Below are 19,162 nucleotides of genomic sequence, written 5' to 3'. Positions count from 1 at the left end.
GAGGAAGAAATCCAGTAATTATATAGATGGCTAACTACCAAGCAGGCAATGTTAGGACCACTTGACAAGTGTTTTCTTATTTCATTTCATTTCATTTCATTTCATTTCATTTCATTTCATTTCATTTCATCATCCTGTTATTCGTCAATTGCCTCGAGCAGGCCCCAGTAACGTCTCTTTCATCCTAGCCCTGAGATTATATTCAAGACTCTTTAGGAGAATGAGACCCATCATTGTTACTGGTATTTGGCATATTTGGTACGCCACTGGGAGTTTGCCAGACTCTGCCTTGTGGGCAGGCTACATTCGATAGCCTGCAAGTTTGTCCAAAGTAGGAATGAGATAATAAGATGTCATTCTTATTTGCTCGAGCGCGGGCCCAGTAATATCTCCATTGGAGACTTTGTTGTTACTGTGTTTGGAATATCGAATACTCTTGGTAGCTTGCTGGGCTCTCCGAGAGGGGCGGAGGAATCGAACTCGGGTCGGCCATGTTGGCCGCTTGTAAGGCGAACGCCCTACCGCTGTGCTATCGCTCCAGCCTTATTTAGCTCAACAAATAAAATAGACCCTTCAGAAAGCTTTGTTGGCTGCTAATCAAAGGCAGCTTTATCCCTCTCTTTTCCCTGGCCCCAATGGGACTTTGCGATGATGCCCACAAACTGCCTCTGGCTACTTATCAAGCTCCTACATGGTCATGACCCAGAGACACACACGGGAATCTCAGAGCTGAGCAGCTCACTGCAGAGATTGCTCCAGACCCTAATTATTAAAATTTTAGAACTCCTAGAGCATGTGGCCGCTTTTGTGGCCACATGACATTATATGCTATCCATAACAAGCAATACAAAACAAATTGTCTAGCATTGCTTTTTCAGCAGTTCTGATTTGTGGTGGGACTAGTGTCGAAATATTGAATGTAGTCATAGTAGAGAAAGAATATTGTGTAATTTGTCTGTCACACAGGTAGGGAAGGGTTGGAATGGGGAGGGAGATACTGGGGATTTTGGTGATGGAAAATGTGCAGTGGTGAAGGGGTGGGTGATTGATAATTGTATGACCAAAACCCAAACACGAAAGCTTTTTTAACTGTATCTCACGGTGAATCAATGAAAAAGAAAAAAAAAAGGGCAGCTTTCCCTTGGATGAACACATGGACTCTAAGGATGGATCATATCCCTGCACACAATTTTTTCTCTATAAAAGAGAACACAGGGATCTTGCTTTAACATTTTCTGTGTGTGCACAGAACATGAAGATTGCTCAAAACTGTATTTGAATAGAATTATTTCATTTTAAAAATATTTTGTTTGGAAGATTCCAGACATAATTTTTGGTCTGTTTTCACCTCTTCTTTATCCTTTTAATTTTCTTCACAATAGGTCAGTTTGGCTCATCAGTGGCCTCATACTTCCTCTTCTTGAGATGGATGTATGGAGTAAATATGGTTCTCTTTATCCTGACATTCAGTCTCATCATGTTGCCAGAGGTAAGATCTGACTCCCAGTTTACAAATATACTAAAACAAATACCTTGTGTTATCACTCCCCTAGAAAAGCTCCTTTAATTTTTTGGGGGGGGGTGTTGGGGGGACACCCAGCAGTGATCAAGATTTATTACTGGCTCTGCCCTCACAGTCAACTCCTGACAATTCTTCAGGAACCATAAGAGATGTCAGGGATCGAACTCAGAGGTGAATCACATGCAAGGCAATTGCCCTATGAGCTGCACTATTGTTCCAGCCAGAAGAACACCATTTCCTTGGGATTAGAATAAATAAGTGAAAGACACCCACTCTAAATAAAAATAGTGCTTATGGGCCAAAAATCCTAATCTTTCCTCCAAAGGATGTACAAGTCTTCTGAATATATATATAAATGTTTATATTATAATTGTGCATATATATAATTGCATATATATAATTGCATATATATATATATATATATATAATTGTGATCCTCCAAATTCCAGTAGGCAGGGGTCACACCCACCAACTGGCCCCCTGGCGCCGTGTAATCCCATCAACAACAATGGCCAAGACTCAGAGACTATAAAAACCAGCTCCCAGAACCGCGTGGCCGCATTCGCGGCCATGCGACATCTTATTATGACATCTTATTATCTCATTCCTACTTTGGGCAAACTGGCAGGCTACGAATGTAGTCTGCCCACACAGCAGAGTCTGGCAAACTCCCCGTAGCGTACCCAATATGCCAAATACCAGTAACAATGATGGGTCTCATTCTCCTAAAGAGTCTTGAATATAATCTCAGGGCTAGGATGAAGGAGACGTTACTGGGGCCTGCTCGAGGCAATTGACAAATAACAGGATGATTTGTGATTGTGATTGTGATATAATTGTGTATATATAATTGTGAATGTATATAATATATATATACACAAAATTGGAGCCCAGTGAGATACACAGTTACAAAGTTTTTCATGATTGGGTTTCAGCCATACAATATTCCAACACCCATCCTTTCATGAGTGTGCATTTCTTACCACCAATGTCCCCAGTATGCCTCCTGACAACCCCTCATTCCCTACAGATTGCCTTATTGCTCTCTTTCCATTCCCTATAGACTGCCTTATTTCTCTCTTTTATTTTTGGCATCATGGTTTGCAGTCACTGCTACTGTCACTGTCCTCCTGTTGTTCATCGAATTTGCTCGAGCGGGCCCAGTAACATCTCCATCGTGAGACTTGTTGTTACTGTATTTGGCATATTGAATATGTCACGGGGAGCTTGCCAGCTTCCCAGGCGAGATACTCTCGGTAGCTTGCCGGGCTCTCCGAGGGGGGTGAAGGAATCGAACCCGGCTTGGCCTGGCCGACTGTGTGCAAGGCAAATGCCCTAACACTGTGCTATTGCTCCAGTCCAAACAAACACTGTCCTCCCATGGTTCATCGATTTTGCTCGAGCGGGCCCAGTAACATCTCTATTTTGAGAGCCCGGCAAGCTACCGAGAGTATTCGATATGCCAGACACAGTAACAACAAAGTCTCCAATGGAGACGTTACTGGGCCCGCTCGAGCAAATCGACGATCAACGGGAGGGCCTTTACTTTTACTTTACTTTTACTTGTTACTGTGTTTGGCATATCGAATACGTCACGGGTAGCTTGCCAGGATTTGCCTTGCAGGCAAGATACTCTCAGTAGCTTGCCCGGCTCTCTGAGAGGGGCAGAGGAACCAACCCCAGCTCAGCTGGGCTGGCTGCACGCAAGGCAAACACCCTATGACTGTGCTATCACTCCAGCCCATGGTTTGTAATACATGTACTGAAAGGTTATCATGTATATCCTTTACCTCCTGTCAGTATTCAGTGCTTGTCCCGAGTGATCATTTCCAACTGTTGTTGTCATAGTGATCCCTTCTTTATACCAACTGCTCTCTGCCACCCCCCCCCATACTTGTGGCAAGCTTCCAACTGTGAAACAGTCTTACTAGTACCTGTCTTGTCTGTCCTTAGATAATCTCATGCTCTGTTTACTTTATATCCCACAAGTGAGAGCAGTCATACATACTATGTCTGTCCCTCTCAAGAAAGATGTATTTCTGACTGTATTATAAGAAACGCTCCATAATATATCATCCATCATTTCTCTTAAAGAAATAGATTGTAAAGTAAAGTAAAGGCCCTCCCGTTGATCTCCGATTTGCTCGAGCGGGCCCAGTAACGTCTCCATTGGAGACTTTGTTGTCACTGTGTCTGGGATATCGAATACGTCACGGGGAGCTTGCCAGGCTCTGCCGTGCGGGCGAGATACTCTCGGTAGCTTGCCGGGCTCTCCGAGAGGGGCGGAGGAATCGAACTCGGGTCGGCCATGTTGGCTGCGTGCAAGGCAAACGCCCTACCACTGTGCTATCGCTCCAGCGCTCAGTATACTTCAAATATGTTAAAGCAGCATACAACTGACAAAAACATTTCCAATATAGTCAGTGAAATAATACACAAATGCACACACTGTAGATGGGTTCTTTCGGGGCCAAAATCAAAGATAAGAGTAAACTGACAGTCAGGGCTGGGGCAATGATTCAAAGGTCTGGAGCATATGTCTTGTATGTTTGAGTCTTTGAGTTCAGTGCGCCAAACCACATAGTTCCTTGGTCTCTTCTGAATGTGGCCATATGGGTCCCTGAGTGCTTCTGAAGTTGCCCTGATGGCCTCTTTCACAGAATTGTCCAGCACGGTTAACCTAGCACTGTTGGGAGTGACCACCAGCCCCCAGAGCACTGCTTGAAGAGTATCCTCCCACTCCCCTAATACAGAAAGAACCCAAACAAATACTGGGTCCAGAGTGAAGAAGAAAAACCATGAGTTGATTTTGGGGAAAATAGTTGAAGAAATAAGATTAAGAAGCACATCAACCCATATGAAGTTAAGTGATTCTGACTTCTTTGGATGCAAAGCCATCCTGTCTTTTTTTAACTTAGGAAGAATCTTTGGGGTGGAGATCCCAAGAAGTATGTAGGGGACTTTGGTCCTCTCTCAGTAATAACTGACCAACAGGATCTGATGTTTGATGAGAATTTACGGAGATGCAACACAGCTCAAGCTCAGTAGTACTGGTGACAAGCAAATAAAAGGGTCTTTTTGGTTACCAGCTGGAGTTTCAAATTCCATTTGCTCTGTTGAGCATTGCCAACCTCCCAGACCCAGTGTTTTTGCAGAAATCCAGGAAATGGGTTAATTGTTTAACATTATTATTGAGCATCAGTGTCCATTTGTGTCTAGCCTTCTCACTATATAATAATAATAGTACCAATAGTTATGTGCAGACTAATGCATTTTTAAATTTTATTTCATTTTATTGAACCTCCTGAATGATGCTCAGAAGATTCAGAGCCCCCACCAGTGAATAACGTTTAATAGTGCAAGGACTTCTAATAGTACAAATCTCTTCTTTTACTTACTGAACCCCAATACAAATTCATAAGGTAGATTATTGACAAGTTTTCTTCATCCTATCTAAGAATGTGAAAATAGACTCATGAAATTCTTATTAGACTTATTTCACATCTCAGAGTGATTTCTTTTTTTTTTAAGCTGATCTAGGATAAGGATTATGATTCTACATAATTCTATTTTTCCACCCTGATCCATTAGTTTTTTTAAACGCTGAGATAATTTGGGAATTTTATGACTGTTCGAGTCTTGGAAGACTGAAATCTGTATTTCTCATAGAGTTTAGAAACTCTGTGTCGTTCATTTCTTAATTATAGACCTTTAGGAAATGCAATAGAATACATGAATTTAGTTTCTTTCAGCTTGGTCCTGGCTTTACTTTTGCTTATTTCTTTAAGAAAACTTGAAACCCCATCAACAGCCACCATGATATTCTTTAATGTCATATTTGCTCGAGCGGGCCCAGTAACGTCTCCATTGGAGACTTTGTTGTTACTGTGTTTGGCATATCGAATACGTCATGGGGAGCTTGCCAGGCTCTGCCGTGCGGGTGGGATACTCTCTGTAGCTTGCCGGGCTCTCCGAGAGGGGCGGAGGAATCGAACTCGGGTCGGCCGTGTTGGCTGCGTGCAAGGCAAACGCCCTACCGCTGTGCTATTGCTCCAGCCCAATGTCAGATACAGGTTATAAATAGAATTTTATTCTGTGTATTTACTTCCTCCACTCCATCCTCACTGCTGCCTCCTTGTGAAGGCAATGAACTATGCAGCTTATTCTTAAGAAATTGTAGATGCCTAATATGCAGGAGAGAGCTAATATGTGTTCCATTAGAACTGTAGCATTGTAGCACTGTCCTCCCGTTGTTCATCGATTGGCTCGAGCGGGCACCAGTAACGTCTTCATTGTGAGACTTGTTGTTACTGTTTTTGGCGTATCGAATACACCATGAGTAGCTTGCCAGGCTCTCGAAGAGGGACGGAGGAATCGAATCCAGGTCAGCCATGTGCAAGGCTAGTGCCCTTACCCACTGTGCTATCACTCCAGCCTGGATTAGATTAGCAGTTAAGTAAAATATATTATTTATTCCAACATTACCAGTAATAATTTTCAATGACTTATTCTAATAGTTTTCAATGACTTATTAGAGATGGATGGAAATGTTCAAGAAGAGAGGTTAAAATTATGCTTTGTCTAAAAAATTACAAATAAAAGTATTAGATAGTCTAGTGAATTTTAAAAAATCATGCTTTCTTGATTTAATTCATTTTATACCATTAACATTAGTAATATGAAAAACACAATCAAATGAAAGCAAAAGACTAAAACACAAACAAGTAAAACTTGCTTGATTTCTTTGAACTTTTTCATTAATGTAGAAAACCTAATACTGTCGCTATAGTACTTGTACAACACAGAATAAAAATTGAAAATATTTGTAAGTAAAAAGAATATTAGGAAGAATATTGGTTGTTGGGTTCTTTTAGTGTGTTTTATGTGCTGAGGGACATCCTGTTTTCTTGCTATTGACTACCAAGTTCAGCAAAAGAACCAAAGAGGAAGTGTGGTAACTTTCAGAACCACCCGCTTCCTGCACAAGCAACGTTTCTAAGTGCCACTCTGATCTCAGTGGCCTCACTCAGCTTTCCTATGCTCAATATGCCAATTGGGCCCAAATTTCCTATGTTGCTAGGCAATGCTGAGACCAAATTTTCACTGTCTGCTTTTGCTCTCATCTTTGAGGGGAGATAGCATGGATAGGACCCAACGTCTGATTCATCCTGTCTGTTCCATTTCGTCTTCGTTCTGTCCTGGTCTTTTATGTTCTGGTTCTTGTTCTGCTCTGGTCCAATTCTGTCCCAGGATTCCAGAGGGATAACAGGGACTCCATGGAAGCCAGCCAGTTTTGTGTGGTAGAAAGGCAAAGAGGCTGCTTTCCAACTTTTTACTACTAAAACTCTGCATCCAGACTTCTGACCACATTAATACCCAACCTCCAGTGCCAGGAAAAAAATCACTTCTTATAGAAACAGCTGCATCTGCTTAACAAGCTCATGCCTGCTATTTGGCACGGGGGTGAGGGTACTGTTCCAGTTCTTTGAATTAATCTTGACACTCACTGGCTGACTCCACCCCTAATAGCTTCTCTCCAATTTGGTGGCACAGATCAGGGCAATAAAGATAAATTGGTGGTAAAGTCATGATCATAATGATGATGCATAATCTTGTTGACATCCTCAAACTATGGATTTTTTTTAAGTGATCTCTTTTTTGACATAAGGAGATAATCTCTCTCTCCTCCCACCCTCCAGGGGCATTTTCATATTCAGCCGAGGGTAGTGCTGCCTGTCTCCTCTGTTAAATGATAGGAGTTTGAAGAAGATGGTAGGTAATTTGGATTATCAGCAAGTCTTCTGGACAGCTTGGTTGACCCAACCATTGGTGCTTTGTCCATTTAATTCAGAATGTTGTTTCCTAGCACTCACCTCAGTTCTTTCTTTCTTTCTTTCTTTCTTTCTTTCTTTCTTTCTTTCTTTCTTTCTTTCTTTCTTTCTTTTCTTTCAGGGGGAGGTCACACCTGGCGATGCACAGGGGTTACTTCTGGCTTTGTGCTCAGGAATTACTGCTGGCGGTGCTCAGGGTACCAAATGGGATGCTGGGAATTGGGAATTGAACCTGGGTCAGCTGCGTGCAAGGCAAATACCCTACTAGCTGAAATATTGCTCCAGCCTCTCACTTTAGTTCTTAGCTCTTAACCTGACAGTCAGTTCCCAGAAAATGGGACCCCAACTGGATACCCAAAGAGTTCCCATAAAACAATTATAGGAACAAGACCATCTGCAGTCACATCTGTAGCTCAGACTTTATTTCCAATTGTTAACTATTTTCATTGCTTTTTTACATAGTACCTCTGGGGTTTACCGTATGGCAGTTTACCTAGGAAAACCGTTCCCAGAGCCGAAGAAGCATCTGCAGCAAATTTTGGTGTGTTGTACGACTTCAATGTAAGTGTCTAGAAAAACCTGTGTGTTAATAAAATAGATTTGACTGTATCTTCTGACACCACTTGACCTTCTCCTCTGAGGTTAAATGAGAAATCTTAAATCGTTTGAAAAAGAAAAAAAAAGAAAGATAAATCAAAGGGGGGGATGGAAAAAAAATAAATAGGTTTTAGGTATGATTATATCGTTTACTGAATGGAATATGGTTTGTTCACGTTATTGAATGAAACGGAGCTGATAATTCAAAGATTGGAAGTAAATTTACTTATCAAAAAGTTTGCAAATCTTATTTTTTTGCAAACGTATTTTTTAATTTTGTTGGAGTAATAGGGAATTAAGATCTTGGTATTTCATATTGAACTCTTCACTTCCTAAACAAGTAGACTTCCTAAACAAGTAACTTGTTTAGTAAGTGACCACTTTTAACCACTACTGAGTGGACAATAGAAATAAAGCCATTAAGTGTTAAAAATACTGAATTCTAACTTCTGACTAATGCTAAAAAGCTAACACTTTATTTACTATTTATTTATTTATTTATTTATTTTGCTTTTTTGGTCAAACCCGGTGATGTACAGGGGTTACTCCTGGCACATGCACTCAGGAATTACTCCTGACAGTACTCGGGGGATTATATGGGATGCTGGGAATCGAACCTGGGTCGGCCACATGCAAGGCCAATGCCCTACTCGCTGTGCTATCACTCCAGCCCCAGAATGCTAACACTTTAATGTGGCACACAAACAAACTGTAGCACTAAATTGTACTTCATTGTAGTAGTAAAGTGATTGTTAATATTTGGCCTATGCTGAGTAGGGATACTATTTTGGCAGGGACTCATTGCTGTGCATGGAAAGGTCATTTAATTCCATATATTTTTTTAAGAACATTGAGCTGATTAGAAACAGATTAGAGATTGAAAAATGTAGAGGATGACACAGCAGTAAGGTGGAGATTGGAGGATGAAGAATTCAAGAAACTTTTGAAAGAATCAAACGTAAGCAATATTTCTGGTGTATTGGAGCTATGAAGGAAGAAAAGCAAGTCTTTGTTTTCACAGTGTCGATACAAGTAAGAATATTTAACAAATGCTCTTGATTCTATCAACCTCACAATGTGTTGGGAGCTGTCTAAAGAGCAGATCCCATTTGCTACATTTCCTCTGAGACCTTTAATATAATCCTTAACCTGTAGAGGACTAAAGGATCTTGTTAAATGTTATCCTTAGTAAGTGAAAGAACTTGTAGAGCATAGAGATAAGAATCATAGAATTTCATTTATCTGTACAGAATTCAAAATTTCACCCTAAAGTTCTCATACTTCAGATAAACAAAGCAAGTCACAGAATATAAACCCTAGAGACAATCTCCACTTTGTGGCGTTTGAAATCTTTTAGGCACCACTGTCAGTTTAATTCAACAATAATTTTTAAATACAACAATTTCAAACTTTAAAAAGATGAACGTGTCCTAATTCTTTATTTTTATTTTTTAAAAATAGTGTAGGAGCACTGCTATTTGTTCAGCTATTGATTAAGCTGATTGAATTGGGCATGAACTCCACGTTACTTTTTAAAAATATTTTATTATATCACTGTAAGATAGAGTCACAAAGACTTCATGTTTGAGATTCTGCCATATAATGATGGAACACCCTCCACCAGTACACATTTTCTACCATCAATATTCCCAGTGTCCCCCCCAACCCCCAAATCCCAGTCTTCACCCTGCCTCTACGGCAGATGATTTCTCCAATACTCTCTAATTTTGGTTGGGCCTTATGTTTTACTCGAATTTTTACACCATCATTCAAGTCTACCTGCCAGGGGCAGATGCCAGATAATATTTTTTTTTTCATTTTGAATATCATGAGAGCTCATGTGGCCTTGATTGTAAATGTAAATTTCTAGATTGTAAATGGTTGGGTTCTAGAGACATCTCTGTATGGCACTAATCCATTTTTGGGATTCAATTAGGAGTCTTTGGATCAGAGCAGTGGGTGCGCTAAGATGGCACCAAGAGGCAAATTGTGGGTGTGACAGCCAGTCTGCTGGGTGGGTGGGGAACCGAGGAGGGACAGCTCAGTTCCTCTGCCACCATGTAGCTTAGAGATTTAGTGTGGGGACCCGAGGAGGGACAGCCCAGTTTCTCTGCCACCATGCAGCTTAGAGATTTAGTCCTGGAACCTGCATACCGGGAATGGGTGGGGGGAGCTTGCTTGTGGAAGCTCTTGGTCACTGGGATTCCATCTGGAGTAGGCAGGGAAACTGTATCTGCTCCATCTGGGGTGTCCTGGTGAAATTGGCTCAGTATGGGGACCAGAGAGATCTCTGGCGCTATGGTGTCTTCTAGGACTTGCTGCTGTGTCTCTTGGCCAGGGCTTTTATTGTGCTAAAATTCACATTACAAAATTTTCAGCAGATTATATCTTGGTGAAGTCCACGGTAGAGTCAGGCTGGGGGTATGGTGGTGATTTTGGATTGTGAAAACAAGTGGCTGCCAGGGGCTCTGCTTGGACGGGCACAGACCAACCTGCTCCCCTCCAGTTTACTCCGGTCTGTTCAGCCATGCATGGGTCTGAGCTTATATGAGGCTTTTGATCTCTTTTGAAATTTATTTAGGGGTCTCTGAAGCAAGACCGGTAGTAAAGCTTACAGGGTGGCGCTGGAGTTGGTTCGTGGGGGTGACTGCCAGTGCTTCCATGTGTATTGGGAATTGGGGGGGATGTAGCCCACCCCAACTCTGAGAAGACCTGGAAATTTCAGTCACAAAACCTGCATGCCAGAGTTTTCAGCAGATTATATTTTGGTGAAGCCCATCCTGAGATGGTGGAGTCAGGTGGCGATTTTGGTTTGAGGAAGCAAGTGGCTGCAGGGAGCTCTGCTCGGGAGGGCCACCAGGCCAACCCAACCCCATCTCAGTTATTTCAGTCTCTTCAGTCATGTGTGGGTCTGAGCTTAACTGCGGCTCTGATCTCTTTTGAGATTTATCTATGGATCTCTGAAATAAGGCTAATAAACGTGCTTGTATAGCTGAGCCAGAGGTGGTTTGTGAGTGTGACTCCCACATACCTAGCTTTTGGCTATTTAATTTCCTGGTAGACTTGGTCCCAAGTTGTTCAGGTCTGCCCAAAGAACAGCAGCAATTTGGGGGTATCAGGAAGCCTGAAGGCACCATCAGGATGCTGATGCACTCGCCCCACATGTACAGGTTGTCCTGTTGGTGGCACCATGTCCCCATGTCATAATTCTTAACCTCCAGAAATAGAGTAGAAGAAAGATACTTACACAACTGGTATATAATGTAGTGTACAAGATCAAACTGAAAAAGCTAGAGGTACTTAGGACCACTGAGGAAGCAGTTACTATTCCTGCAGCTTAAGCCTTCATAAATCTTGCAACTCAAAATGTTTTTGAGAAATGTCTATTGACTATGCAAAAGAATTTCATCCTTTGAGAAAGTCCAGACTTGCTAGAGGATGGAAGGAGCATGTATGAGAGAAATATAAGATTCAGCTCAGGTAAAGGGTTTAATAACTGACTCACCAAAATTTTGATTATTTCCTTTGACACACACCTTTCTTGTTGAGTGTGATAAAATACTATTATAGATAGATGGAGGAAGACAGAACCTAGAGCACCCTGTCATATTCATTCTCCATATAATATTAGCCTGTCTAAAAGCAATTTTAAGACAATGATAGAATAGTTTAAGGTCAAGAAAAAAAAGAAAGTCTCTGAATTGGTATTTTTCACTTTTAACCTTTCCTATTATTTTTTGCATTCTTTGACCACTCAATTATTTGAATTTATCACAAAAATAAGTTTTATAAGTGAAAGTGTCCATAAAGATCATATAGTTCAAAACCCCATTATGAAACTATGGACATTTAGAGGGAAAAAAAGTTTAGGTCTAATGGTAATAATGGCTCTTATTCTATTGTTCTTTGTGTTTCTACATAACATATCCATCATGATTTCCAACAAATTTTTTCTATTTCTCAAATATAGACTAACTTAATTAGTTTACATATATAATGTATATATGTATATATATATCTGTTTTGGGGCTATTTCAGGTGGTACTTAGGACTGCTAAAAGGTTATACCTTTGGTGCTAGGGATAAAGTATAGCACCAGGGATCAAATTCAAAGTTATTTAATTAAAAACCATGTGCTCCAAATCTTTCTGTCTTCTCCTTGGTCTTTATTTAAATACATATGCATATATATGATATTATATATATACATATTTATACTTCACAAGAAGACACAAAGCAATTCAAATCCAAATTTTATCTTTTGTAATAAATGTATGATTCCCAGATTCACTTCTAAAATGGAATGGCTTATTCGGTATTTATAATCTCCTAAATTCTTAACTTGATCCTCTGTTCTATGCTTCACAGAACAGCTTATTTTTTTTATTACTTAAGTGGGCAGTCCAAGATTCCATCCATCACGGCATCCTGGAGGAAGCCAGTGACCTTGAGATCCCTGAAAACTCAGATCTTGTATTTTAAAGAGATCAAAGATGCAGAGTGACTAGTGACTGAATAGTCTAATTGTGCTCTGGGATTCTAAGATGGTTAATAGGCCAGTTTAGCCAAGTTTATTAAAGAAGAATAAAAAGTTTATTAAAGAAGAATGAAAGCAGTCGAATATGGATGGAAGCATGACCTCTTGTGGCAGGGGAGCCTACAGAACAGGGAGGAGCAGAAACCTCTGGGGTGGAGGTAAGGGGAGGATGGTGAGGAAATACTTTTCTCACAGTATAGTTCCAGGTTGAAACCTCGGAACTTTACCCGGAGAACCCATCCCTCTACTTGGAAATTTGTACAATGCCATGTAAGACTATGTAACAACTCGTCCAATTTTTCTTAAATTAGAACTGTTAGCACTGTTCTCCCATTGTTCATCGATTTGCTCGAGCGGGTACCAGTAATGTCTCCATTGTGAGACTTGTTGTTACTGTTTCTGGCATATCGAATACATCACTGGTAGCTTGCCAGGCTTTGCCATGTGGGCAGGATATTCTCGGTAGCTTGCTGGGCTCTCCGAGAGGGGTGAAGGAATCAAACCTGGGTTGGCCATGTGCAAGGCAAACACCCTACCCACTGTGCTCCAGGCCTCCCTTAAATTAACAGTAGATAATACCATTCATATTCAGGGACAATTAATCCGATAGTTTTGCAAAGTTGCCATTTGCAAAGTGCCATTTTTCTGATTCAAATTTATTTAATGAAATATTTTATAAAGCATTTTAAACTATTTAATTTTAAATAAAATTTAAATATAAAATTTAGATGCTTGAAATATATAATTTTAATATATAATTAAATGTATAATTTTAAAGGCAAATTTAAAAATTTTAAATATTATATAAAATAAAACATTTAATAAATTAAAATAGGAAAAGGTGAAGGAATTATCTATGAATTAGACGCTCAAGAACAGTATTATTTAAAACAAGGTTAGAATAGTATAATGTTACTCATGGAAACATAAGAATGATGTAGGATTTATAAAAAAGAAGAGAAAATAGCTTTAAGAAAACAGGTTAGGAAACTGAGGCAGAATTTGAAAGGATCTTTAGCTGATATCAGATGGTGAGATAAAATGGGAAAACAATTGTGAATAAAGGAAAATACATTTTAATTTCTAGTATGAGTGCATCTTATAGTTACATATTAATACATGGTAATTCAACTTTGCTTCCTCTTTTCTTAAGGTACTCATGGATGTGGAAGTTAAGGGAATCCTAGAAAAGCAGGAGAGAAGAACTAAGCTATAATTTTGTTAAATATATAGAGACACACTCATATATATGTAATCATAAAACTTACACAATAATAAAGTATATAGAATTTTTTGTTACTATGTTTGGCATATCGAATACGTCACAGGGAGCTTGCCATGCTTTGCTGTGCAGGCGAGATACTCTCAGTAGCTTGCAGGGCTCTCCGAGAGGGGCAGAGGAATCAAATTCAGGAGGAACTGAACTCAGATTGGCCAGGTTGGCCACATGCAAGGCAAATGCCTTATCGCTGTGCTATCAAGTCTCACAATGGAGACATTACTGGACTCACTCGAGCAAATAGATGAACAATGGGAGGACAGTGCAGAGCAGTGCAGTATATATAACACAAATATGAAGCACAAATAAAATAAAATTTAACAATATATTTTAAAGCTGAGTAAATTTGGATTCAAAGAAACTAGCAGTTTTGTGGAAGACTATAAAATAATTAGGAGACTCTAGAATCACTGGAACCAAAGCTGAGGTGTGACTGATTTTAATACTGCATTGTTTTATGCTGATCCTCCTGAACTCTGGCATCCAAACTCTGCTGTACTCACTTTTGACACATCTCATCCATGAGGTCTGTCCTCAGAAGTGAATGTCACAGTCATACTGCATGATAGCAAACAGCAGTTTAGTTCTTTTTTTTTTTTTACGACTTCAACTCTTTTTAGTAATGATTTTCCAAAGTCCAAGTTTTATCTCTTAGACTTATCTTAGTTCTATTCAGTCCTGTGTCTCTTATTATGCTGACCACATTTAAGAAAGATGTTTTTGTGATTCACACATGGAATGACATATTTTTTTCTTCCAAGGATATTTTATTGTTTATATATATTTATTTAATTAAATCACTGATAGCACAGAGGGTAGGGCATTTGCCTTGCACGCTACCAAACCGGTGGACCCAAATTCGATTCTTCTGCCTTCGAATTTTCTGCCCCTCTCTGAGAGCCCAGCAAGCTACCAGGAGTATCTCTTCTGCACAATAAAGCCTGGAAAGCTACCCCTGATGTATTAGATATGCCAAACACAGTTACAACAAGTCTCACAATGTTACTGGGCCTGCTTGAGCAAATCCCTATACTTTGGGACCAAGGGTGATCTGGACACCCTCTATGCCCCCCCCGCCTTAAACCATTGTATTTCCTTAACCAGTTGCTTTAAATACTACACATAAGTGATGTCATCCTGTGTTTATCCTTCTTAGGCTTCTTAATTACCTATTCCTGAATTTATTTATGACACACCTAAAGTGTGTAATGGGAGAAATCTGTGCATCTTTTGTAATCTTTATTGTCATCCCTTGTTTTCCTTTTGGTGCTAAATTTGAAACCAGGTCTGCACACATGGAAGACAAATGTCTTCCTTTGACCCACAACACCCAACCCCTATTGATATCTTTTTCCCCCTCACTGTGGGGAGTTGAGTTTTTAGGATCTGCATTCATATTGTTTGCTTTTTTTTTTTTTTTGGGTCACACCCATCAATTCACAGTGGTGACTCCTGGCTCATGCACTCAGGAATTACTCCTGGCGGTGCTCAGGGGACCATATGGGATGCTGGGAATTGAACTCGGGTTGGCCACATGCAAGGCAAGTGCCCTACCCATTGTGCTATCGCTCCAGCCCCTGTTTGCTTGTTTTTGTTGTTTGTTTTAATTTGTTTGCTTTGGGGCCTCACCTGGTATTACTCCTGGTTCTCCACTCAGAAATTACTTCTGGCAGTACTCAGAGGACCATATGAGATGCCAGGGATCAAACCTGGCTCAGCTGCATGCAAGTCAAATGCCTTACTCACTGTACTATTTGCCCAGTCTCGTGTTTGTTTGTTTTTTAATTCAGTAACAAATTTCAATTTTCAAAATTTCCCTCAAACTATAATGACCAAATCAAAGACAAACTTTTCTTTGGCAAATAAAGGACAAAATAAATAGAAGAAAAGAAATTAGAATATGTATAATCCCTAATGCTATACTTAAGCAACTAAAGCAGTATCCTTCCCCGAAATGTGATTATAGAAATAATTTTTCATTTACTGTTGTGAATATTTAATGAGTAATTGCAAGATTTAAGAAGTTAAACAAAGGTGAGCAAGTTTCAAGAGATCTCTGCCATTAGAAATGTATATCTTGTAGTGCAATAAAATTACAAATGTAATTTCAATTCTGCTATTATAAAAGAAAGGAATACTGCATTATTCGGCTGTAGAAGGATCCCTGGTCTGATTCATGGTCTATGAGTTGGGTTCGGGGTAACACAAAAGCTGCTTCTGAAAAAGTAACCTTTTGAATTGAGCTTTGAAGTCATTACAAGTTCCCAAGTTGAGGAAAGGAAGAGGCATCCTAGTTCATAAAGACTAGAGCAAAGACCCCATGGTGGAAGAAAACTGTCTTGTTCAAGAAATCTAATTAAGGATTGTAAAACTAAAATTTAGAATATGAAGTGGCATGAAAAGCAATATACCATGCCAATTAAAGAAAATATAAAGCATCATACAGCCAAAAAAGGTATAATATCCAAAAACAGCAAAACAAACTGCTCCATCAAAAATATTAAGAGGGGCTAGAGCGATAGCACAGTGGGTAGGGGGTTTGCCTTACACGCGGTTGACCGGGTTTGATTCCCAGCATCCCAGATGGCCCCCTGAGCACCGCCAGGAGTAATTCCTGAGTGCATGAGCCAGGAGTAACCTCTGTGCATCTCAGGATGTGGCCCAAAAAGAAAAAAAAATTAAAAGAAACAAAATTAGAGTAGAACTGAAAAGTCACTTTTCCAAAAAAGATACTTTGATGGTAATTAGGCACATGAGAGAAAAAGATTATTTTTATCTAATATCACAGAAATGTAAATCTGATGAAGAGATATCACCTCACACCAGTGAGAATGGTTTATATTAAAATCAAAAGTCAGAAACAGTAAGTTCTGGTGATCCTGTGTATACAATGGAAAAATCTCTTTCACTAATGCTGTGAATACAAATTGTAGGTGGAGTTGTGTACATTCATTCTAAGTTAAATAAGTTGGAAGAAAAAAGGCAAATATTAAGTGATCTCCCTTATATGATATATATGACGATACAAAGCAAGGAAATGGACAATATTCAACAATAACAACAAACCCTTAGACTCTGATTGCAGGATGGAGGGGTGAGCTAATAGGGTTCAGTGAACTATGATAGAGGGATATTGGCAATTTAGTGCTGCAGATGGTATCCCCCTAAAAGATATGAATATTTATACTCTTTAAATCAATTTTACCTCAACATAAATAAATTGGTAAATAAATAAATACATATTCGTTGCCAACCTTATAGATTAAGCTATTGAGTTAGATTGAAATTTCATGAAATTTATTAAATTATATTTAAAAATAAGAAACACCAAATTATGAGTCTTCTACATATGCTGTGACAGTTTATTTATTTTAAAGATTTTATTTATTTATTTATTTATTTAATCAAATCACCATGAGAACAGTTTCAAAGTTTTCAGGTTTAAGTCTCGGTCATACAATGATCAAACACCCATCCCTTCACCAGTGCACATATTCCACCACCAAGAATCCCAGTATATCCCCCATCCCACCTCTCCCCCTGCCTGTGTGGCAGATGATTTTTCCTTTACTTTCTCTCTAGTTTGATTTCATTCGATTTTTCGACAGAAGACCCACCATTAGTATTTGGAATTTTTCCCCAACAATCAGACCTGACGGAAAGGCATCATTAGATCATTTGTTTTCTATTGCTGATTATGAAGAGCTTATGATGTCATGCGGTCCCAGTGGCTGCGTGATTTTGGATTTCTGATATCATAGTAATTAAATCCGGAGGAGCGATAGCACAGTGGGTAGGGCGTTTTCCTTGCATGTGGCTGACGTGGTCGGCCCAGGTTTGATTCCTTCACCCCTCTTGGAGAGCCTGGCAAGCTACCTAAAGTATCTCGCCCGCATGGCAAAGCCTGGCAAGCTACCCGTGACATATTTGATATGCCTAACACAGTAACAACAAGTCTCACAATGGAGATGTTACTGGGCCTGCTTGAGCAAATCAATGAACAAGGGGAAGACAGTGCTACAGTGCTAAGTCCGGAGGGATTTCTGCAGAAGCTACTAGGTTCCAAGATTGATTTGGGTGCCTCTGAGATCATGGCCGTTCAGGAGCAGGAGGAGCCATTCATGGGTGGCAACTAGGGGTCTAGTCAGGACGGGGAGAAGAACTGGTTCTACCCCCTCATCCCGTGAGGCCCCACATGTCTCATCACTGCTAGTTCGTACCTCTCTTGTGGCAGTTAATTTAAATTTACAAAAATTTGAAAGCAATTCACACAAATTTATTTTTTATATTTTACTGTCTCATATCTCCTGGAGACTATTTTCTTATAAATTATACTAGAAGTGGGTATATTTTTGAATTTTGAATTTTAAATAAAATATAGACTTATGCCAACAAAAATTTTCTAAGCTAAAATTGTTAAAATAAAACACTTATGTTTGTTCAAAAAGTAGTTCTTAAACAATTTAAACTGTCTAGAGGACAGGACCCATGTTTTCATGTATGAGTTCACTATGTTTCATTTTGCAAGACTATATAATAGTAGGTGTATTTGCAAGTATAGTGGTCAACAAAATATTACCTAACCTTATTCAACATAATGCTTTTAATCATTACTTTGTGAAATCAAACAATTTTCCCCCAGTACAAGAAAAGAATCATACAGAGCAGTTTGATGTATTATACTGAGATTGTTCTAGCAATTTGAATAAAATTTGGTTAAAAATTGTCATCTTTGGTGTCTTCATATACTTTTTTGTGTGATTTGTGTCATTAAATCTCAACACTTTTTTTTGGTGGTTTTGTCTAAAACAACTTGCCTTTTTATTAAAATGGGTAGCAGTGTGCTGAGGATATAGCACAGGGATCAGTGCTCTTGCCTTGCCTGTGTTGATATCTGCTGATATTGGTTTCATCACCAGTACCACATGGCCCCCCAAGCATTTCTGGGTGTAGCTTTGGAGGCCACTAAGGTGGCCACTTAATCCTTAGCATTGGAGACCTGAGCAGCACTGTATTCTGAGCCCTCGTTATGAACTTATGGTCCAGTTGTCTGGGAATTTCTAAGAGGGGACCATAGAGCACTGCTTGAGAGAACTCCCACCTTCAACAACAACAACAACAAGAAGAAGAAGAAGTAAAATGAGTAGTAACAGAAAAATAGATATGGAGGCTTTGCATTGCCTTTTGAACAAGTTTAATCAAAGGATTTTAATGACACTAGAAGTACTTTCTCTGTTCATTCAGTCATTTTTCAAACACAACCTTAATGTTAGGTGCTATAAATACAAAGTCAATCTAACATGGCCTCAAACCAAGTTTTGCAGCCACTCAAGGATGAATCAATTGAGAAACAAATGGACCAGTTGAGAAAGAGTTTTATTAGCAAAATCTGGCCA

At 39.5% G+C, this 19,162-nt stretch overlaps 1 protein-coding gene across 1 annotated transcript in view; it reads left to right on the top strand.

The window, feature by feature from the left end:
• The window catches only part of TMC1 (transmembrane channel like 1), a 158,507-nt gene that overhangs the window by 77,433 nt on the left and 61,912 nt on the right, over positions 1–19,162 (top strand). The window contains exons 7-8 of the mRNA XM_056118790.1: positions 1,383–1,489; positions 7,816–7,914. Of these exons, the coding sequence (XP_055974765.1) occupies positions 1,383–1,489; positions 7,816–7,914 (206 nt within the window). The remainder of the gene's footprint in view (positions 1–1,382; positions 1,490–7,815; positions 7,915–19,162) is intronic.

This window comes from Sorex fumeus, unplaced genomic scaffold (assembly GCF_029834395.1).
Source record: "Sorex fumeus unplaced genomic scaffold, SorFum_2.1 ptg000038l, whole genome shotgun sequence".
Taxonomy (NCBI): domain Eukaryota; kingdom Metazoa; phylum Chordata; class Mammalia; order Eulipotyphla; family Soricidae; genus Sorex; species Sorex fumeus.
Note: the sequence above shows the minus strand (reverse complement) of the source record. Positions and strands in the feature narration are given on the sequence as shown.